At 44.0% G+C, this 23711-nt stretch overlaps 2 protein-coding genes across 5 annotated transcripts; one reads left to right on the top strand and one right to left on the bottom strand.

Moving 5' to 3' along the window:
* Nucleotides 1-36: 36 nt before the first annotated feature.
* TXNL4A (thioredoxin like 4A) lies at nt 37-11125 on the top strand. 3 transcript variants are annotated; one of them, XM_055559694.1, is made up of 5 exons: nt 690-747; nt 2455-2516; nt 2822-2891; nt 6827-6930; nt 10723-11125. In XM_055559694.1, exons 4-5 carry the CDS (start codon nt 6887-6889, stop codon nt 10892-10894), a joined length of 216 nt encoding a protein of 71 aa, XP_055415669.1. In that variant the 5' UTR covers nt 690-747; nt 2455-2516; nt 2822-2891; nt 6827-6886; the 3' UTR covers nt 10895-11125. The 3 variants fall into 3 exon arrangements, with proteins under 3 accessions (XP_055415667.1, XP_055415668.1, XP_055415669.1); XM_055559692.1 differs by lacking the exons at nt 2455-2516; nt 2822-2891 and adding an exon at nt 37-186 and having other exon boundaries at nt 580-747; XM_055559693.1 differs by lacking the exon at nt 2455-2516 and having other exon boundaries at nt 609-747.
* On the bottom strand, nt 9351-23711 carry HSBP1L1 (heat shock factor binding protein 1 like 1). Of its 2 annotated transcripts, XM_055559695.1 has the most exons (4): nt 23547-23711; nt 21748-21814; nt 20665-20758; nt 9351-10177 (listed from the first exon to the last, which is right to left on the bottom strand). In XM_055559695.1, the coding sequence occupies exons 1-4, from the start codon at nt 23595-23597 to the stop codon at nt 10117-10119; spliced, it is 273 nt and encodes a 90-aa protein (XP_055415670.1). In that variant the 5' UTR covers nt 23598-23711; the 3' UTR covers nt 9351-10116. The 2 variants fall into 2 exon arrangements, 1 of the variants encoding a protein (XP_055415670.1); XR_008706850.1 differs by lacking the exon at nt 9351-10177 and adding an exon at nt 14122-18190 and having other exon boundaries at nt 20665-21814.

The following is a 23711-nucleotide window of genomic DNA, read 5'->3' on the forward strand; positions in this document are numbered from 1 at the left end:
CCACGCCCCTGCCCGGCCCGGGCGCGCGCACGCACTGCCCGGCGCTCACGCTCTGCGGGCGCGCGCACGCACTAGCCGGCGCTCACGCTCTGTGGGCGCGTGGGCTCACTGGCCGGCGCTCACGCCTTGTGGGAGCGCTCCGCGCCCGGAAGGACCGCTGAGCGGGAGGGCCCGGTGTGGGCAGAGGTGCGTGCGCGGCTGGAAACGGTGGGGAGGGGGCGGCGAGTGATGCGCGGGTGTGTGATCTTGGCCGGGGGGCAGAGGCGTTCCTGTGGCGGGCTCGGGGTCGGAACTTGGTAGACGCGGGCCTGGCCCTGCCGGCGGCGCATCGACTGCCCCTCGGGGTGAGCCCCCGTGGGCCGGGGGCTCCGTGGTGAGGCTCCGTGGGGTGGGGGCCCCGCAGGGTGAGCCCCCGTGGGGTAGGGGCCCCGTGGTGAGGCTCTGTGGGGTGGGGGCCCCGCAGGGTGACACCTCGTGAGGGGACTCCGTGGTGAGGCTCCTTGGGGTGGGGGGTTCCTTTGGTGTGCCATGGGGGAGCTGGGAGGAGCTGGCCGGTGATTTCCCCCCACTCCCCCGCAGACCAGTCGGCTCAAGATGTCGTACATGCTCCCGCACCTGCACAACGGCTGGCAGGTGGATCAGGCCATCCTTTCGGAAGAAGACCGCGTGGTCGTCATTCGGTTTGGGCACGACTGGGACCCTACTTGCATGAAGATGGATGAGGTTCTGTACAGCATAGCTGAAAAGGTAAACCAGCCACACCTCCCGTCGCGTCCTGCCGCCCGGTTTGGTGTTTGCATCCTGTTGGATTGCTGTTGTTTTGCCGGTAAGAATTAAAAGCACAGCCAGTTTACCGGTTAAAGAGAAGCAATAGGATTCACAGAAGTACAGACTTACCTTGGGGTATGAGGATGGGCTCCCTGAATACCTGAATATTGGTCAGAATAGCTCATATCCTTACTGGCAGAAGTTTCCGTAGATTTTCAAAATTTTAAGAGGTTCATGATGTGTCTCCCTCAAGAAGTGAAAAGATTCTTATTAATTTATAGAGATTTTAACTCATAAGGTGTTTTCAAAAATTTACATCTATAGTGCCAAGAGCAAAACACATTTGCAGAATTTGGCTGAGTGTAGGAGCTTACTTTGAATGCCTTAGTTTTAAAAACTTGTCATTTTTTTTGGTACCGTGTTTATTTGTTGTATGTATTGAGCAGAACATCTCTGGTAACAACATAATAAATTCCCTTCTTTTTCTTTGAGTCCCTTCTTTTCTCCAGGGCGCTCTTTGTAAGTGACTTGATTTATAGCTTAGAGTGATTCCAATGTAGGAAACATTGGGAAAAATTAGAACTAGTTTTCCTAATCCTTAAATTTAGTACACGGAGTAGTCTGTGGCCATTTGCTGACAATAAAGAGCAATTGTAGGGCGCTGTTGAGTAACTAGGGCTTAATTCTCTTTCTGTGTCTCTTGGGTATTTTAAGGTAAATTTGATTTAGATTTTTGCAATTGTAGTAATAGGGCAAGAGGCAAAAATATTAGGGTATTAATAAAAATTTAATATTCAGTGTTAATTTGAGAGGTTATTCATTTTATTAAAGAGTATAAAAATAAGGGAAACATTGAAGCCATCATTTATTTCACAGGAGTAAGATATGCCAATATGGGCTGGGTTAAAATAACTCTTTTGAGTAAAGAGTAACAGGTGTAAGGATATAGTTTGTATTTAGGAATCGAGAAGTAGTCTGACCTGCCGTCAGTAATTTTCACTGTCTCCTCTTTGGTAGGACAGGCAGAGGGAGGTAGGGATGGTGGCACTGTGAACATTAGGGACCATCCTTCTGTGTCTGTCACCAAAAGTGCATCTCAGAGAGTCTGATTCTGCAGATCTGAGATGAGGTCCAGAAGCTCCCCCAGGAATTCCAAATCCCTTCAATGAGATCCGAGTCAGAGCAGGAGTCTGTGGTGATAACCTTACCCTCCTCTTCCTCTTGGACGTCAAGGCGTTGAGGGAGCTTGAAGAGATGCCTGGGGAACTCAGGAGAGCAGGGTTCTGCCAGTCGGGTCCTCCCTGTCGGGTCAGAGGTCAGGAGTGAGGTGGTGCCCAGAAGTCATTTCCCCATGACTTGAGTCGCAGTGGTCGAGGGCAGAGACTGCAGAAGTCAGTGATGACGGATGAAGACCCTGTTCCAGTAATCGAATCACTGCTGTGTGGACGCTGATGTAACTTAGGTGTGTGTTCTGGGTTCTGCCTTGCAGGTGGCGCGTAAGCACCAGGGGATGTCCAGACCTGGTCGCCCTCAGCACGAGGCTAGGATGGCAGAGGCGTGAGGGTTGTTTGCTGTTCGTATCTGAGCAAAACTCAGCAAGATACTCTTAGCTAGGAGACAGATTTTGTGTCAATGTAAGTTTTTAGGGACTTTGACCAGAACTGTTCTTTTCTAATCCCTGTGTAGCAGTCAGAGACCAAATTGCTGTAGTGCTAGCAAGCGTGCTCTTTTTGGACTAGAACCTGTTGGTAAGAACAGTTTAATTGGGCTCACTTGGAGTATTTTTCTTTGGTCTTTTAAGTTATTCTTTTTCTTTCATCCAGAACTTGGATTTCTATTTTAATAAACTTCTAATACTATGTAATATTATAGTCATTAAAAATGCAAACTTGAAATGCATTACAAAACTGTTAATGTTTTATTTTCTGCTTAGTATAAGGGCAGAATATGAGTTTATAATTCTGGAGGCCCTTTTTGGGGACATTCAACAGGAATTTTTGAAATTTAAGGTATTAGTATAAAGAACAATTTAACTGTCTATCTCCCTCTGCAGAAATGGCAGATAATGGGAGATCTTCCTCATCTTGTTACGAGCTCTGTTTGGATACCCCAGCTGTTTTAAAGTGAGTAAAATTCCAACATTGAGGCTGGACTTGATTATACTATTCTCCTGGAATGTGTTTTATTGACTCACTGATTCAGCAGCTCCAACCCCATCTCATGCTGGATTAGTTTTAAGCTGTACTGAAAACATTGAGATACGTTGAAAGATTTTACAGATGTCTGGAGTTTGGTAGAATTATTATCAAAATAAAGTTTCCAGAACTTCCCTGTGGTCCAGTGGCCCTGACTCCAGGCTCCCAAAGCAGGGGGCCCAGGTTCAATCCCTGGTCAGGGAACTAGCTCCCATGTGCCACAACTAAAGACCTGGTGCAGCAAAATAAATAAATAAAAATAAATATTAAAAAAAAATAAAGTTTTCTGATTAGTGGGTGATTGTATGCACAGCTTCAAGGTAAGACTATTTTGTCTTGCCATTTTGGAGGAGTGTACTTTGGCAGCACTGTGACCAAGTCCCATTATGTGTAAGAATAAATGGGATGTTTAATTCTTGTATGTTTAAAGAGTTCGTACAAGTAGAATTTAAAATACGCAAAACCTCAGTGATACTATTTCATAGTCAGACCTTCTAATTTGTATAAAGGTAAATGTATTCATGGAATTATTTAGGAATGACTTTTGGGGCTCTTTCTTAAATATGTCATAAAGTAGGTTGAATCTGCAAAAATGTATGCTCAATTGAGAAATCTCATAGGAACCAGTAACCAATCAGGGCAAATAATAGTTTGAGAAAAGGAAGTTATACAGTTTTTTGATGGCTTTGAAAGGAACTATCTAAAAATGTAAAAATTGATACTTCAAAAATACATAGTACCAATTGACAGTCAACATTTGTCCAAAAAAAAAAAAAGAACATTTGTCCAGAATTTTAGGTGGGTTCTTAGCTAATGGAGGAGCTTCATAGAGAAGGTGGAAGGCGACACTGACAGCCTTCAGTCTTAGTGACATGCGTGAGTGGCATTGAGTGGCGTGCAGGACTGGCACTGCGTTGTCACTGAGAGAGAGGCCAGCTGGTGCTGCAGGGCTAGAGGACCTGTCAGGTCACCTCTAGGAAGAACAGACTGTCTTTTAAGGCAGGTCTGTTTGAACTCAGGATTATGTAATTAAGTCCATAGTGACAATAAAACATTTTCTGAGTTTTGAAATATATGTGTATTTCTGAAGTTCATTCATTCAACTAGTGATATTTACTGGTGCCCCGGGTATGTCAGGTCCTGGTTGGCTCGAGGACCACCAGAAAAGACAGCAGATATGGTTCCTGACCTTGTGAGGCTTCACGTCTATCTTGATGGGATTTATGTGGAAGGAATAGATGATGAAGGACTGTAGTGTCATTTGTTTTTTGACTTCTGAATGAGCTACGGTTTTCTTACTCATCACTGGAGGCAAAAGAAAATGAGACCTTTTTTAAGTGTCTCACGTAAAAACCAACATTCACAGTGTGAAAGTTGTATATCATTGAGTTGTCATTTTATGCTTTAGGAAGCTATGTGTGTGTGTGTGTGTGCGTGCGTGCGTGCGTGTGTGTGTGTTTGGTTATACTGTGATGTTAATACCTAACTTTTACATTGTAGTATCTTTTTTTTTTTTTAATTAGAGAAGTGAAATATCTCTGCTTAGTAAAACTAGATGCAGGCAGGACTTATGAAAGGCAGGAGACCTAGGTTTGTTTCCTGGGTCAGGAAGATTCCCTGGAGAAGGAAATGGCCACCCACTCCAGTATTCTTGCCTGGAGAATCCCATGGACAGAGGAGCCTGGCAGGCTACGGTCCATGGGGTTGCAAGGGTCGGACACGACTTAGCAACTAAACCACAACCACCAGAACTTATAAACCAGCAGGGTAACTTTTGCCAGGAGGCAGTTGTGCAGCAGAGCAAGTGGCTGCCCTCAGCAGTCCTCTGTCTCTGTGTGCACACTAGGAAGAGGGGATGTGGGATAGGCTCAGAGAGACTCCTTTTCTTCCCCTACCTCAGCACTGACGCCTGTCAGCAAAAGGCGTGCTCGTGAAATGTAAACTTCCTTCTCTCCTTTTTGTGGAAGGTGGTGGTTTAATGTCCATAGTCAATATTTCTTAATATTCCCAAAAATAGAGAGCAGAGCATAGTGGACTTAATACCTAATACTTAATACTTGTCGCAATTACCAGTATTCTGTCAGTCTTGTACCATTTAATCCCTCAGTTTTTGTACTGTAGTATTAAACCATATAATCGCATGGATGGAGGAGCCTCGTAGGCTGCGGTCCATGGGGTTGCGAAGAGTCTGACATGACTGAACGACTTCGCTTTCACTTTTCACTTGCATGCATCGGAGAAGGAAATGGCAACCCACTCCAGTGTTCTTACCTAGAGAATCCCAGGGACAGTGGAGCCTGGTGGGCTGCCGTCTCTGGGGTCGCACAGAGTCGAACACGACTGAAGTGACTTAGCATCAGCAGCAGTAGCAGCAGCATGCTATTTCACTGGTAAATTACAGTCAGGTTTTTAGAGTTAGTTTGGAGGAAGAAATATGCATTTTCTGTGCAGTTCCTGGGGCTGCCATAACAAAGCATCACAAATTGGGCAGATTAAAACAAGAGAAATGTGTTGCCTCACAGCTTGAGGGTCAGAAGTCCGAGACTGGGGTGTCAGCAGAACGTGCTCCCTCGGGAAAGTCCCAGCTGTTCTCCCCATCCTGGTGTCTCCCCTCCTGGGGTGCTCCCTGACTTCTGGGTGCCTTCCCTAGCCCTCTGGGTTCAGTTGGCGTGTTTGTGTTCTCCCTTGGCTTGTTTCAACCAGCCAGGTTGGATCATGGCTCAGACTCCAGTATGACCTCTTTTGACCTTCACTTATGAGCTCTGCAAGCACCCTGTTCCCAGGTCAGGCCACGTTCTGAGAACGAGGGGTCAGGGGTTCAGTTTGTTTTCTTGTTGGCGTAAAAGGACATAATTCAACCCACAGTATTTTAAGTTGGTATAAGCTTTCTAAAAGGCACTGAGACAGAAATTATAAGGAGCATTTAAAATGTCGTATCCCTTGTTCTGAAGATTCTATTTTAGGTGTTTATCCTTAAGAAATAATAAAATACGTATATAAATTTAAGGGTAATAATGTTCATATTCATATGTGAATAATGATATTAATGAAATTTTGTTTATATTCATGAAAAAAAAATAACAGAAGAATGGTAAAATAATGGCATAGCCATTTGATGAACTGTTAAGTAGCCATAATGTTTTGTTTTGATTGTTTTCTTATATATAGTATACAATTTATATGAGGACACTCATAATTAAAGTCAGATACAAAATATTGTAGTATGATCACCATATGATCACATTTTATTAGAACAGCATAAACATATAGACCAGAAAAAGTGGGAAAGAATATAGTAAAAATATCTTCTCAGCAGTTAACTCTGGGTGTTGCAATTGGACGTAATTTTATTTATGGTTTTCTGGGTTTTCTAAATGTTCTGTGATGGACTTGCAATTAAGGAAGAAATTAAAGAACATTTGTTACCTACAATATGATTTGAGTTGTTAGGCCCTTAGTGTGTGCAGGTGTCCAGACCTAAGTTAGAGGGGAGTGTGTGGCTGAATTCCAGGGGCATATTTTAAAGCATTTGTTTGCTACATACAATTAAATGTTTGTAAAAGTTCATGTAGCGTTTTACTGGACCAGCATGAGCGATGTGTCTGTGGGCTTTTCCTGCAGGATTCTCATACCTTGCTGGCTGGAAGATGTTAAACATGCTAATGGACAGTTCTCAGGACTGTGATGCTAGTGAAGTGATGGCCCACGTGGCAGCTCTCCCAGGAAAACCTGTTGCAGAGCTAGTTTGAAAATTGTCCTGTTATATACAGATTCTTTTGTTTTTGTTTTTTAATGTGCTTTTACAGAAAAAAAGTTGATGTGTTATTTCAGTTCTCCCCCCTCCCCATCTCCTTTACTTTTAGGTTAAAAATTTTGCAGTTATTTATCTTGTGGATATTACAGAAGTACCTGACTTCAACAAAATGTATGAGTTATATGATCCGTGTACTGTCATGTTTTTCTTCAGGTATGTTCACTTATCTTAAAGTTGTTATTTAAATTGAAAAGATGGTCTGGGCATTTAATGCAATCAAGATATCTTTAGAAGGAAGTCGTAATGTGGTCATATCATAATACAGTTTGTATCACCAGGCAATCAATGTGATCTTTTAAATAATTTTCAAAGTAACAATTCCAGTTTTACCATTTACTCAGTAACAAATTACTCTTTTGAAATAACTACCCAGGGACCTAGGTGAAGTGTAATTAAATGGAGGACATTCTTATTGACATTTAAGATACCTTTAAATTTAATCTGTTGATGAAAAATGTGTTTACAGTAACTCAGTTTTTAAATATATTACTGACTCTGATTAGCATCCTTTTGTGATATCCAAGAGGGAAACCTGTACTTCGTTAGTTTGCTTGTAAATACAAAATCTTATAAAAAGATCTTTTATCAGCTGAAAAATTCTTTTGTGGACCCTAGTCAATCAATCATTGGCTCAAGTAATAGAGTCTCCCTGATGACCTTGAATGAATTTGCACCTATGATTTACAAACTTTGCATGAATGGAGAATGCAGAGTAGCTACTGGTTAGACACAGGAGTCTGATGCAGATATAAACACGGTTTTTGCTATTTCTATAATAAAGTTAAGTAACAGCATGAGTGAAAAAAAAATTTCTGTTGTGAAGGTTTAATTTGGAAAGAAATCACCATATGACACTGTTTTTACTTGTCTGTCAGAATTTCTTATGTTACCAGAAGTTAGTAAGTAGCAATATAAACACTAGGCCAGCTCTAGCAGCAGAGCTCCCTAGTGGGTGAGGAGGTCTGGGTGGGGCATGCAGGGTGTGTACTCACTCTCTGTTCTGTGTAACAAACTTGGTGGTCTGTAGGTCAGAGTCCAGGCAGGCTCAGGGTTCTGATGTGGGGTCTCCGACGGCCAGAGTCACGGGCTAGGCTCCCATCTAGGCTGTTGGTCAGGGAAGAATCCACTTGGCTCAGGGGCGCTTTTGGTTGGATCCAGTTTCTGGTGGTCACAGGTCGGAGGTCTGTTTCTGCTGAGCCCTTCTCTGCTCCTAGAGGCTCCTCTGTCTTTGAAACCCTGAGCAGTGAGTTGAGTTCTTTTCATAAGCTTCTCCAGCATCCTGTTCTGCTTTCAGAGGGCACGTGTGATTGGATTAGACAAACCCCTTAATCCAGGAGAATCCCCTTATTTTAAAATTAACTGATGAGTAACCATGGGAACAGCTGCAGACCCCCCTGTGCGGTATCATGTATAACGATGGGCATGGTCGCGTTGCAGCCCAGTTCCAGAGATAGGGGTCTTATAGGGTTCTGTGCACTGCAGCGTGCCAGGCCAGGCCCACCCCCACCCCCACCCCCACCCCCGGCTACAGAGAGTCATGTCCTGCCCCTGCCGCAGCCCCCACCGTCAGCTCCCATTGCAGAATCGGGTGTGGATGAGGCTTCTCTGGCCAGCTTTGGAGGCTGCTCCTTATCTGTGGCCCCCCCTCCAGGACACAGTGTGGACAGTCCTGAGAAACAGTCTTCTGGGCTCACAAGGAGAGAAAATGGGGAGGAGGGGCCTGGTGAGGAGGAGCTCTGATGCAGCACTGGGTCGTCCTCCTGGCCCAATGCAGGTTTTTATTTTTTGCCTTTTCATGAAGGGCATTTGCAGCTGGTTCATTTTTCAACTGCTTCCTGCCAGCAGCATTTTGGGGTTGTGTCAGCTCTTCTCACTGCATGCTCTTCCCTTTCATTCTGAGCAAGTAGGGTTCCTGTCCTGGGCTCTGGGGTGCCCTCTGCCCAACAGCTGTTTCCTTGAGGAAGAGCCCGTCCTGTGACTGGACACTCTGACTTTAGGTCTTTCCTGGGTTTCCGCAGAAGGTTTTGTGGCCTCTTTGTCAAGAGTTGAGCAGCCATTTCTGGATTTCAGCACCTTCTGCTATCTGGAGAGGCCAAGAAATTTTTCTGGTTAACAGATCTTACACCAGTTTGTCTCTCTTCTCGTTTTAATGTAAGCAGCATGAAACTCGGCAGCGCCTTCTAGACACTTAGGTGTCTTCAGCTGGTATCTACGTCCATCACTTTGGAGTGTCGCAGACATCCTCCACTCCCTGTAACGCATCCCCACCCCCTCCCAGTCCATGTTCCTACTGACAGGCTGTTGAAGGCAGTCTGGGTCTTTTCTGTGTGCCCCTCAGAATTCTCCCAAAGTCCTCCTGTCTTGGATCCTGCCTTCCACCGCGTGTGACCAGCCTTGAGGGGCAGGAGATGCCTTTATGGGGAAAGAGGTTGAGTGGTGCTGGGGCTGGATGTGTATTTTGATATTTTAGAACTGATGCTGCACTCAGAAAAGGAGACAAAGCCTTCTGCTGTTCCTGCAACCCAGAATTGTAAGACAAGTAGTAACAATATTTTAGTTAATTTATTCACCAAATATGTATACACGTAGAGTCCTGCTCAGTTTTATGTCTATGCTGGGACATGAATCAGATCAGACAGGGTGCCTGCTGTCACAGAACATCCTCTGATGGCAAAGCAGAGCAGATAGCACCAGAAACCAGGGAGAAGTGACAGGTGACAGCATGTGTGCGTGCCGGTGGGAGGGGCTTCCCCTCACCCACAAGCAATCGTAGGATCTAGAAGTGGCCTTTGTTAACATGAACTCCCTTGTAACAGGAGAGGTGCCTAGGAATAGCAAGGCACCCATTTCCGCTTTATGGCTGTGAAGTGTCTTCAGGAACTGAGGACCAGAGTTCAAATATCCCATCACTCTTACTGCAGACAGTTCCAAAGGTTTTGGCAGTATTGAGCCAGGAACTGTGGATAAAACCAAATACATAGGAGAGTATATCTTTGAGTGCACATATATATTTTTCTTATAAGTCACAGTATTGCAGCAAGTATTTGCAGAGGCACAAATACTGATTGTCATCGGGCAGCAGGGAGTGTGTCGAGGCTGCTGAATATGTTTGGCGTGAGCCCAGCAGGGGCACAGGGCAGAACGGCCCGCACATCTGGGGACCCGCAAGGATGTGGGTGACACAGGTGGGGGTGGGGAGTGGCAGGTGTGGAAGGGAGGGCAGGGCCAGGCCCAGATGCCCGGATTCCTGGGCCGGTGTGACTCCTGGAAGCAAGTTTTGCAGCAGGAGAGTGACATCCAGTTTGCCTCCTGGAAGCTCGCTCTGACTGGAAGGAGACCTCAGTGCAGCCCCAGGTGGAGCCCACGACAGGAAACCACAGCTGGCAGCCAGACGCATAGCCTGTCAGAAACAGAAAGTTAAATCAATAGCCATTAGTGCAGCTGGTACAACAAGGGTTAATATCTTTATTTTATGAAGTGCACATATAAATTCATTTTAAAAAGTAGCTTCTTGAAAGATCCATCTGTGGAGAATCGAGAAATGCAAAATATCATTCACTTCACAGTCAATAGGACTTTCAGTTACATTTACACTAAGTGCTCACAAGAACACTATGAGAAACTCACACATTGCTTTTTCAAGTAAGTTACTACAACCCCCTGGAAAACTGTTTGGCTTACCAGGTGACTGAGGCTGTGTCCTTCGACCCTTGATTGCCCTATAGGTGATTTGTCCTAAGGAATTACAGAGCACACAGAAGGAATATGTGTGTCTTTTTAACAGTATTTAGATGGTTTCTAGTCTTCTTCTAAACCGTGGTGGATCCTCTTGATCGTGCTGATGTTTGATAAGAGCCTGTAATGGAGGTGGGGATGTAAGGCATGTTTCCATGCGGTTCTTTTTCAGAGGGATTCTTGTGAGCACTGACCCCTTCCCTCTTACAGGAACAAGCACATCATGATCGACCTGGGGACCGGCAACAACAACAAGATCAACTGGGCCATGGAGGACAAGCAGGAGATGATCGACATCATCGAGACAGTGTACCGGGGCGCCCGCAAGGGCCGTGGGCTGGTCGTGTCTCCGAAGGACTACTCCACCAAGTACAGATACTGAGCGCGGCCCACCTGGTGCACGTGGTGCCCTGGGGTCGTTCTCATGTTGAAGTACTTTCAACTATTTAAAGCCTTTGAGAAAGCGTTTGGCAAAGTACGCGGAGCTTAAGGAGCTGGAGGGTTTTGCAGTGTGGGTGGCATTGCCTCACCTTTCAGTCTGCCTGGTCACTGTATTTTTGTATCAGCAAATATCTGTAGATATCTAACTGAAATAAATACACAGTGATGGGGATGATCAAAATTGTTTATTTACTAAGAAACTTAGTGTACAGATTAATGATTTTGGTAGTCAAGGATTGACTCTCTACCATTGAGTGAGGCTCAGTGTGTCTCATAGTTCCGGAGGCTGGAGTAAGATCCAGCTGTCAGGCTGGTCCTCCGGGGCCTGACGGGGAGTCTGTTCCCACCCCTCTCCTGGCTCTGGTAGTTTCTGGCGTCCCTTGGCTGGTGATGCTTCACCACAGTCCCAGCCTTCATCCTACACATTGTTCTCCCTGTGCATGTGTCTGTTCAGATGTTCCACTGGGCGAGGGCTGCCCTGCTCCAGCACGACCATCTCCACTCATGACGTCTGCAACAGCCCCATCTCCACAGGATACATTCTGAGGTCCAGGGGTGAGGACTTCCAGCACAGAAATTGTCAGGGACACAGCTGATCCCTCAATAGAACCAAAGGCTTGAGTTCAGGAAGAATACACACTTAACGAAAAGTTACATTTTATTCTGGTTATAAAAACAGTACGATAAAATAATGCTTTTTGCAGTCTTCCCTTTAAAGACTAAGAGCTGATTCTTACACTTCTTAAGATCAAATCTGATGTGCGTACTGTATTTTATGTGGAAACCAGACCCTTCAATCCGTGTAGCTACTTTCTTCCTCATAATCTCAAGTTCCTCTCCTATCTCGCTTACCCCAGCAGCATTTGTTAGTTGGGATCTTCCTGGGCACATCTCAGTGCAGACTACGTAGTCGAGAGAGGAGCACAGGGAACTCTGGGGAGCACACCTGGAGCCCACACCTGGCTTCACAGCCCTTGGGCAAGTGCTCTCCCATGTGAAGAGGATGGTAGCGTCTGCTGTCTGACACCTGCTGTACTCATATCAGTCACAGCATTCCCTGGGAGTTGGTGATGGACAAGGAGGCCTGGCATGCTGCAGTCCATGAGGTCACAAAGAGTTGGACACGACTGAGTAACTGAACTGAATTGATAGGGACTTCCCTGGTGGTCTGGAGGTTAAGACTCTGCACTCCCAATGCAGGGGGCTCAGGTTTGATCCCTGGTCAAGGAACTAGATCCCACATGCTGCATCTAAGAATTTGCATGCTATAACTAAAGATCCCAATACAACCAAATAAATATTAAAAAAAAAAAAAAGGATATAAAACTCAAATGCAAATATGCAGTTTAATGTCTCCAGTTTTAATTTTCCTGAAAATAGTATAATACTGTGTCATATGAGGTGCTAAAGAAAAAAAATGTGATCCTAAGTACCTGGCATATGAAAAACATTTGATAGTATACTTCTGACATTTATTCAAGCAAGACCATTAGCCAGTAATTACCTGAAAAGATGCTCACCATCATCAGTCACCAAGGGAATGCATATCAAAACCAGGAGATGACACTTGACACCCATGAGAATGGGTGTGAACAGATTCAAGGGTCCGTTACTACAAGTGCTGACAAGGATGTGAGAAAGGGGATGCCGTGCACTGCTGGTGGGAAGGGACAGTGGTGCAGTCACTGTGGAAGCCAGTGTGGCAGTTCCTCAAAAATACGGTGTGGAATTACCATCTGACCCTTCAGAGGCACTCCTAGGTATATCTCAGAGATTCAAACATGTATGTCCACACACAAAGTTGGACACGAATTTTTATGGCAGCATTTTTCATAAGAGCCAAAGACAGGCATCTCAGACGTCCATCAGCTCCCCAGTAGATCGAATATAGTGTGCTATATCCATGCAGTAGACTATCACTTGGTCATAAGAGGGACTGAAGTACTGATGTAGGCTCCAAACTTGAAAACATTAACGTAAGTAGAAGAAACTAGTTGTTATGTCGTGTGTGATCCCATTTATAGGAGATGTCTAGAATGGGCAAATCCATAGAGACAGACAGCTAATTAGTGTTTGCGTAAGACTGGAGGATGTGGAAATTGGGCAGTGACAGCTGATGGGCACAGGATTTCTTCTTGAGATGATGGAAATCTTGCAGAATTGTGGTGGTTATACATGTCTGTGAATATATGAAAAATCACTGAATTGTATGCTTTAGTTGGATGAATTGCATGGCATATGAATTCTCTCATTGATAAAGCTTTATTAACAGAAAAACAAAAAATCGTACTTCATGTTTGTAAATTTACTCTATTATAAATTTGTTTTATTTGCAAGTTGAAATAACTTCATTTGCATTTGACTTTAAAAATTATCTTTTCACTGGTGCTTTGTAAGTATAATATCACTGAATTATGATTTGGCCTCTATTCTATGTTTATGTCTTATTGTAAAAAGCTTATATCTTATTACCCTCCACCTCACCCTTAACCAAGTAACTTATACGTCATTTCTCAAATCCTTCCAGGCACCTGCCAGGTAGATAGTTTACAGAGAGGGAAACTGAACCGTAGTTGCCCAGAGTTACAACTAACTGGGCTGGCCTGGTGGTTCAGTCAGTTAAGAAGCTGCCTGCACTGCAGGAGGTCCAGGTTCGATACCTGAGTTGGAAGATCCCTTGGAGAAGGAAATGGCTACCTACCCACCCCAGTTCAGTTGGTAAAGAATCCTCCTGCAACGCAGGAGACCCCAGTTCAATTCCTGGGTCAAGAAGATCCCGTGGAGAAGGGAAAGGCTACCCGCTCCAGTGTTCTGGCCTGGAGAATTCCATGGACTGTATAGTCCATGGGGTCCCAAAGAGTCGGACACGACTCAGCGACTTTCACTTTCATTTTCACCCACTCCAGTATTCTTGCCTGGAAAATTCTATGGACACAGGAGCCTGGTGGGCTACAGTACATGGGGTCCCAAGAGTCAAACACGACTTAGTGCCTAAACCACCACCACAACTAATTGCAGAGGACATGAATTTGAAACCTAGATCGGTAGGGCTATCAAACCTTGCCTCATTGCTGTGCATGTTGCTTTTTTCAAGTTGAAATGAACTAGTAGAGAAAGGTGATGATACCCCCGATTCTCTGGGCACAAAGAGACTTCTGTTTCCCATTCTTCCCATGATGAGTTTTATTGCAAAGTCCAGGAACTAGACAAGGCAGCTGACACAGAGGCAACCAACCTAGGAGGTACAGAATATATTCAGTAATAGAATAAGCAGTCAAGTAAACTACAGAGACAAGCACACACACAGGAGACATGAAAGAGTATTGCAGCATTCAGTTCAGTTCAGTCGCTCAGTCCTGTCCGACTCTTTGCGATCCCACAGACTGCAACACTCCAGTCTTCCCTGTCCATCACCAACTCCCGGAGCTTGCTCAAACTCATGTCCATCAAGTCGGTGATGCCATCCAACCATCTCATCCTCTGTCATCCCCTTCTCCTGCCTTCAGTCTTTCCCAGCATCAGGTGTCTTTTCCCCTGAGTCAATTCTTCACATCAGGTGGTCAAAGTATTGAAGTTTCAGCTTCAGCATCAGTCCTTCCAATGAATATTCAAGACTGATTTCCTTTAGGATTGACTGGTTTGATCTTGCAGTACATGGGACTCTCAAGAGTCTTCTCCAACGCCACAGTTCAAAAGCATCAATTCTTTGGCACTTAGCTCTCTTTATTGCCCAACTCTCACATCCATACATGACTACTGAAAAACCATAGCTTTGACTAGACAGACCTTTGTTGGCAAAGTGATGTCTGCAGAGTTATTTATTGCAGCATTATTTGGAAACAAATGACAAATAGTCAAAGGACTATTATATTGCAGTTAGTTACATTGATATAGACCTACACATGTTAACACAGGCAGATCTCAAACCACTGAATGGAAAACTAGGTACAGAAGGATACTGGGTTATAATGCTATTTACATAGTTTTAAGACATTCACAACAAAGATCTGAAACAGTACAACAAACAGCAGCCCTCTGTTTGCAACAGGCTGTTATGTAGGCATCCAAGTGTCCACAGGCTAGACTGCCCAGTTCTGTCTGTGCTGAGCCAGTAAGAGATGAGGAGCTCAGGCACTGACAGAATCAAAGCATCTACTGTCTACAACTCTCCTAGAAAATAGCACTGCTGATGTTACCGAAAACCACACTCAAAGTTTGGTTTCTTGGGTTGCTTAGTTAAAACTCAGGGTGTATATTCGAGACCTCCTCAGACTTCTTGTGACTATATGAGGTCTTGAAGATCAGACTGGGACCTTGACTTGCTTTAGGTGGTTATCATTTTGAAGAGTTTTCCTACATGGTTTTTAAATGCAACTGACTCTAGCATTCTTTTTTTGCATTTTTACATTTTTCGTCACCGTTTTACAAAGAACACTCGCAGCGCCCTCAGGAGCTCGGCGCCGCCTCCCACACCACCCCAGTCTACAGCCACTGCTCTTGTCCCCAGTCTTCCTCTGGCCTCTGGTTTTCTTGTCAAAAAGTGATCAAGCTCTCACACATCTCCGTGGGCAAAAAAGCATCATAGAAAAGATTGCAAAGTATTTAGAAACTCTCAAAATTCATTCATTAGTTTAAATGTTTGAGTAGCTTGGGGGTCCCAGGGCTGCTGCCAGCCCTGAGCAGCTGAGGTGAACAAAATCAAGCCCGTTGCTGCCTTGTGGAGGAGACGCAAATGATTACAAAGAAGTGAAATGACAACTGTGACGGTCAGCCAGAGACCACATGAAGGACATCAGACCCAGGCAGGCGTTCAGGGCAAGGACCTCAGGACATCATGTTCAAGCTGAGATCACATACAAAAGGTGCTAACTGGCGTGGGGTGTGGGGGGGTGTGTGTGTGTGTATAACTCCGGTCCAGAAGGAACCTTGGAACCAGGCCCTGCGGTGGGATGAGGGCCTGGGGCTGGAAAATGTGGTGTGGTTGAGGGGAGCTAGCAGTTGTAGAGAGGCTCTGCTAGGGAAGGAGGTGTGAGGTGATGGAATTTACTTCCAAAAAGCTTGGGTGGGGGTGCTGAAAGGAGATTTGGGGAGAGAGTTAAAAATCTATGGAGATACATAAAGGCAATTGTAAAAAAGGAAATGAAATGTGAGAATTTAAAACTTTCAGCACTTCTGCCTTATGGATTCAACTCTATTATTAAGCTTTATATTTTCATAAGTTTCATAACTTAGTGTTAAGTGAGTTTTAAATTACAGATTCATCAATATAGGATTTGATATTGAAGTAACTCCATTTTACTTAGGTATTCAATGAATAAACTGCTTTCTACTAAAGTTGTGTTAATCCCATTTAGATTAGAATAAGAGTATTTAAGTACATGTAAATCTGTCTACTATTTTCCCTCTTTTTCTTATGAAAACATTCTGATTTTTTCTGAATATATATGTAACAGGGTGCTGGAAAATAGCAATTCTTTGTAAAAGTATTAGGAAGATACTGAAACAGATATGATATTAAAAAATGCCAAGTAATCTCTTTAAAGATAGATATCTTTGGTTTGAGTAAATAATTGAGATGTTAAATGGCCAAATGAGCCAATAAAAAGGGATCAGCTGAGAACTTTCTTTGCAAAGTTAATAAATTTTTGACAATGTCTATGTTTTTATTTTAGTTAATAACAGAAGCTTTCTTTCCTACTTAACTTATTAAAAATCCTGGACTTTAAATTGTGTCCTGTATTATTCATAGAGACGCAAATCTGTTTGGTTTATTTTAATTCATGTAATTTTCTCTAGTTTCTGCTAAAATTAAAATTACAGCTAAGATGCTTTGAAATTTTCATATAATCAAATGGAAATATGATTTTAAGCCACCAAGAATACTGAATTTAAATAATGCAATTTAAAAACTTTGGGTTTAAACTTTGGGTTTGCATTACTGTTGAGGCTATAAAATGACATACATTCTGCTCAGTGTGCTTGGCCTGTGGTCATACTTCTGGCCCTAGAGAAATGTGCAGAGAATTCAAGGATAGCCAGTGCTCATTAAAGAAACTCATTTATACTAGCTAGAAAGTAAGAAATAACCTCAACCCCAAGGAATGGTTAAGGGGATGATTAAATTTTTTCTGCCACATGATAGAGTATTAGTAACCATACAAAAGTGTATATGAAACTTTCACAAGGGGAAAAGTGTTTATGATATGAGAACAGGATATTAAATTACAAGGAATATGATGAACTATATAAAATTTCTTGCATAGAAAAAAGTATTGATAGTGTGTAATTCTGAATTGTAGGAGTGCTTTTGACTTTTATATGCTGCTGCTGCTGCTGCTAAGTCACTTCAGTTGTGTCCGACTCTGTGCAACCCCATAGACGGCAGCCCACCAGGCTCCCCCATCCCTGGGATTCTCCAGGCCAGAACACTGGAGTGGGTTGCCTTTTCCTTCTCCAATGCATGAAAGTGAAAAGTCAAAGTGAAGTTGCTTAGTCGTATAAAGAGTATGATTTCTTTTATATGCAGGGATAATGTTATTTTTTTATAATGAGAGCCTACAATGGACCCTGTTTTAGGTGATCATAGCTTTTTTCTTTTTTTTTCACTTGGCTCAGAGATAGGTGAATTGACAATTATTTGAAAGAATCTCTAACTGACAAGATAAAGATGGGTGCAATCTTTGTGCACCTCCTTGGTCACGACCTCTACTCAGGGGTGGGGCAGGTAAGGGTGTCCTAGGAAGCAGTCCAGAGCTCCTGCATCAACTGCTTCTCTGGTTTTCCTTTGGTTTGGACAACATACCGTCAGGGTCTGCTTGGACTGGACATGTGAACGTGAGTCTTCCCCAGAATCATGTGACTGGAATTATTGAACTGCAATGCAGATGTTGAAGAAGCAACTTCTATAGAAAACTGCTTATGATAGTCTTAAGAAAGTTCTATATAGAGCTTAATTCTGGGGGGAAATTGACCTGTTATATCTTATTCTTTTCCCCCATGATCCACAAATGTTAGGTGTGTATTGAAAAGTGTCCTGTCATTTTACAACCATCTTTGTTAAGTGGTCGATCTCTTGCCTAATTACGTTCTTATTGCCCTGCCTTTGTTCTTTTAATCTTTTATTTTACTAAAATGAATTCTTAAATACCAAAAACAAGAACTTGTGTTATATAGTTATTACTCAAAAAGTACAGTTTTCACTTTTTCATATTTTCAAATGACTGTTCTGTCTTCAAGTCTGTAAGAAAAAAATTGAAAGAAGTAATGATTGATTTAAATATCAGTTAATGTGCAGTTAAATAAATTTGAATCCAACACTATCAACAAAAAAATGTACCTTACTTTCCTGTAATTACTAGAACACTTTTCTACAGGAAAAATTCAGTATATAGAAAACCTGAATGTTAAACAATTCTCATTTAGTCAGACGCTTGTGTGGATGCACAATTTAAGGCAAATTAAACAGTGCCTGCTCTTCCAATGGCAGAATACTACTTTGCATCAACAGCATGAAGACATTCTCCTGGAACAACTGCTTGCCTGCTTCCCTGCAGCAGGACAGGTGTTCAGATGCTGCACCCGAGAGGGGGCCAGGAGAACGTGGGACAGTAGTTTTGGGGGTCATTGACTCCCCTACTTAAAGCAGGAACACAAGTTTAAGGTGCTTACCAAATCCCCTGAAATCCACAGCAAGAGCTCTGTGTTAGGAACCCCTGACCCAGCAGAAGCAACAAGCACAGATTTAGGCAAACAGATTTAGACCTATTCAGGTACTTCTTTTGATTTAAAAGGCATTAACTGGCCTCTCATGCTGCTTTAGATAATGGCTGTATGTGCATTGAAAAGGTGAAGTTTTGATACCTACTTATCCATTTAACTTGATGCCTAACCTATGATGGGTTCTGACCAAACTTAAAACAGCCCACTGGCATCTGGGTGGTGACAGGAAAGGACCACGTTCCTGGCCACCGGCCCCCTCAGGGCAGCGCAGCCTGAGAACATGGTGCCCGGCACCTGCAGGGAGGACAGCGTTCCAGGGCAGGTGGGTCCATCTGAGGCAGCCCCCCACCTGGGTAGAGCCAAGTATCCTGCAGACACAGCTGGAGCGCCTGCCCCCAGACCTGCAGCTCATAATGGCTGTATGTGCATTGAAAAGGTGAAGTTCTGATACCTGCTTATCCATTTAACTTGATGCCTAACCTATGATGGGTTCTGACCAAACTTAAAACAGCCTGCTGGCGTCTGGGTGGTGACAGGAAGGGACCACAGCTCATGTGTCCAGGACAGATTCCAGCGATCTTTTCCACCAGAACAGCAGATGTGGAAATTTATAAATAAGTCACTGACAGGTGAACTTGCTCTGATTCAGCAGGGTAAGCACAAATGATCTGCCAGCTGACTTGCGATAACAACTTAAAGAGAAATGAAGGCAAGGAAAACAACCACATCTACCTGTTCAGCTAAAATTAGAGCATGCTCACAGAAGCAGAATATTACGTCAGTGAAACATGCTTGAGTATCTTAATAAAATAAGGCTTGTGTCTCCAGGTATGTTACACAGACAACACATTCAGTCTAAGACCTGAGGCCAAGCATTTATCTACATCTTCAAGATGAAGTGCAGAAAAAACAAAGACACTAATTGGAAAAGACACATGCACCCAAATGATCACTGCAGCATTATTTACAGTTGCCAAGATAGGGAAGCAACCCAAGTGTCCAACAGATGACTGGATAAAGAAGATATGGTATATGTATACCATGGACTACTACTCAGTCATAAAAAAGAATGAAGATTTGCCATCGGCAGCAACGTGGATAGAATTGGAGGGCATTATGCTAAGTGAAATAAGTCAAACAGAGAAAGACAAATACTATAGGTTATCGTTTGTATGTGTGAAATCTAAAAAATATAACAAAGTAGTGAATATACAGACTCACAGATACAGAGAACAAACGAGTGGGGAGAGGCGAGCAGGGGAGAGGCAGTTAGGGTTAGGGGATTCAGAGGTACAAATTATTATATAACATAAGCTACAAAGATACATTGTAGCTTGGGAAATATAGCCAATATTTTATAATAACTATAAATGGAGTTTAACCTTTAAAAATTTTGAATCACTACATTGTACACATTACATGTACACCTGTACATATAATATTGTACATCAAATACAATAAAAACTTCAATAAAAATAAAATGAAAGTGAAAGATAAAATAGTAAAAAAAAAAAAAACAATGAAGTGCAAAATTCCACCAGAAAAGAAATGCCTGCATTCTTGGGGGTGGAGTGGGACCCTCAGGAAGCGCTCATGAACCAGGGGGAGAGCCTAATGCATCTGTGTCTTTTTAAATGGTTCCACGAACATACTATCTCAAACAGACGCCACTAGTCATCATTCCCAATCTCTCATCACGATTTGTGTTTTGATTGAAGGCCAATTTGAGGGATGAGGGTGAAAAGTACTTTAATAAAATCCACATTTAAAATAGTGGTTTTTCCTTTAAACGTGCACTTTTTAAGGAACAATGAGAGAGTGTTTCTGTTCTACTTAGAAAAGAGCATTTGTGAATTTTTAAAATCACTCCTGGAGGTTTTTCATGCAGTGCAGAAGCAGCAGTTCCCTTACTGAGCAAATACGGGGCATAGGTTCAAGAGGGAAGTGGAGGACATGTGACAGGCGGACATTAGTGCCCTAAGAAGGCCTCACCTGTGTTTCTGAGCAGGACTGTCAATCCCAGCTTGGGCCATCAAGTCATTCACGTTCTTCTGCAAGTCTTCAATGCGACCCCCCATTTCTTCCAGTACAAGGTCAAGGAGAGCAGAACATGGGACACGGGCACCTAGCTCAGTCCCTCAAAGGCTGATGGAAACGCCCTGCGATGCACATGAAAGGAGGGAGCCGAAGGCACGAGCACCTCAGGGCAGTGCTCGCTAACCGCGTCCCTCGCAGGCTTGGAGCTGCTGTTAATCCTGGCACTGCGCACCCAGCTCTGAAAACTTGGCTCCCTTTCTTTGCACATGCATTCTAGGATGTGAGCTTGTCTGGTATGTTTAACTGTGTTTTAACCAAACTCTAATCAGCATGTAAATACGATGAAAATTACCTCTGTTTAAAACAATTTCCTACTGTTTATTTTTATCATGTTCAAGAATCTTCTTTTCCCTGTTGGGCCCCATCTGCAGGATCAAAAGTTGCAAGTAAAGGGCTCCCTCAGCAAATGATGCCCATGCGTTTTAAGGCAGGAGTTTAATTGTGTGACGTGACTTCACTTGGGGAAGTCTTAGGGCAAGTGTCCCTTTTTCTGGGTTTTCTTAAACCAGAAACAAACATTCTACCTAACTTTGATTGAATTCACGTCTAACCAGATAGTCAGCTGCTGAAGTTACAAAGCAAAACAAGGCCAGGAGAGCCATTATAAAGATCCCTAGGTTGGAGACCTTCCCAGTGCATGTTCAGGGTCAGACTGTTTGAGGGAGTACAAACGCTACTGAGCAGACCATCCAGATTTATTTAAGCCTGCTGGAAAAGCCCATTGGATATCATGTGCTATATGTATGTCCTCTGTTTTATCCCTGCCTTACATGAACGCTCTGCATTGCTGGTCAAGCAGGAAGTATTACCTTCGGGTGGTAATTAATGCATCAGGATCCTTTGTAAAAGCACAGATGGAAACACCAGGAAGCTCCGGGTCAGCAATTATCCACCAACAGCAGAAAACAAGAAGATAGTCCACGACAGTTCCACAGTCCAAAAGCATTGCACTGTTTGTTATGAAATAGAAAAGGATATTTCTGAGGTTTAATGTTGCCGTCAGAGCTTGAAAATGTTCTTGAAGCTCCTGAAATAGATTTTCTGCCTGAAAAATTGAATAAGACAAGTGAATATATATTTACGTGTGATGCAGAGCATTTTAAGAACCATGGAAGGGGAACCATCCCTATAAACAGTTAGTTGATTTCTTGTTTGATGCTAATTCTTTTTTTAAATTGAAGTACGGTTGATTTACAATGTCATGCCAATCTCTGCTATACAGCAAAGTGACTCAGTTACACATATATTCTTTTTTCATATTATTTTCCATTATGATTTGTCACAGGATATTGAATATAGTTCCCTGTGCTGTATATTAGGACTTTGTTTATCCATTCTAAATGTCCTAGTTTGCATCTACCAACCCCAGACTCCCACCCCATCCCTCCCCCTACCCTTGGCAACCACAAGCCTGTTCTCTATGTCTATGAGACTGTTTTGTAGATAGGTTCATCTGTGTCATATTTTAGATTCTACATATAAGTGATATCATATGATATTTGTCTTTGTCTGACTTCACATGGTATGATCATCTCTAGGTCCAACCATGTTGCTGCAAATGGCATTACTTCATTCTTTTTTATGGTTGAGTAGTATTCTATTCCATACATATATGTACCTGCGGAGAAGGCAATGGCACCCCACTCCAGTACTCTTGCCTGGAAAATCTCATGGACGGAGGAGCCTGGTGGACTGCAGTCCATGGGGTCGCTGAGGGTTGGACACACTGAGTGACTTCACTTTCACTTTTCACTTTCATGCATTGGAGAAGGAAATGGCAACCCGCTCCAGTGTTCTTGCCTGGAGAATCCCAGGGACGAGGGAGCCTGGTGGGTTGCCATCTATGGGGTCGCACAGAGTCAGACACGACTGAAGCGACTTAGCAGCAGCAGCAGCAGCAGCATGTGCCTGCTGCTGCTAAGTCACTTCAATCGTGTCTGTTTTTCACAGAGGCTGCACCCTACCATTAGTTGATTTTTCACATAGTGAAATGGCTTTCCCACTCAAAGAGTAAAGAAAATCAACCAACAGCTTCAACCAACAGCTGGAACAGTGACAGCCAAAGGGTAACCAACTAAACAAGCAGGCCTGACCCTTACCGTCCACAACAATTAACTCAAAGCCATCAGACATTTAAATACAAGCAACAAACTATCAGACGTCCAGAAGATAGCATAGGAGAAAATCTCTAACCTCGGCTTCTCAAAGAATTATTAAGGAGTTTTGCTAGGGTCCCCAGAGCACACCGCGTGGGTGCACGCTGCCCCTACACTCTTGGGTGCTTGTTCGCCGGAAAGGGTTTGCAGAAACCTGTTAAAGGGCCAAACCGGAACACCATCCCAGTGACTGACGGCGGGCATACTCAGGCTGCCCTGAATTTCCAGGTGGAAGTCTCACCCCGTCCAGGACACACTTCCTCCCCGCAGTGTTATCTCCGCTTTAGAGCCGAGAACACCGAGGTGGGTCTCCCCTGGACTCTGCTTTCCTGTGTGGAGCAGGCCCTCTGTCTGGAGCGCTTCCCGGCGGGCAATCAGGTTTGGGTTTTTTTGGTCAGAAAAACGTGGATTCAATTGTGTACACTTAACCAAGTCTTAATGAGACTACCAGCACTGGGCCGTCTCATCTCTGGCACTTCAGCTCCTTTGCAAATAGGAAGCAGCTGGGGGTGGGTGGGGGTGGTGGCCCCTCGCGGGCTGGGTTGGGGGCGAGGGTGTCCAGCCTCGGGCGCGGGGCATCCGTCCGGGAGGGGCGCTCGGCGCGGGAGGGTCCCCACTCACCACGTCCCGCAGCGCGCGTCCGCCGGGTGCTTCGGGGCTCCGTGCGTCCATGTCTGCGGCCGGCGGGCCTGGGCTGCAGGCAGGCCGGCTGGTCCCCAGCCGGCCGCTCCGCGGGGTCCGCTCCGCCGCCCTGGGCTCCCGGCGGCGATGGCCGGGGACGCGCGG

This window comes from Bubalus kerabau, chromosome 21 (genome assembly GCF_029407905.1).
Source record: "Bubalus kerabau isolate K-KA32 ecotype Philippines breed swamp buffalo chromosome 21, PCC_UOA_SB_1v2, whole genome shotgun sequence".
Lineage (NCBI taxonomy): Eukaryota > Metazoa > Chordata > Mammalia > Artiodactyla > Bovidae > Bubalus > Bubalus kerabau.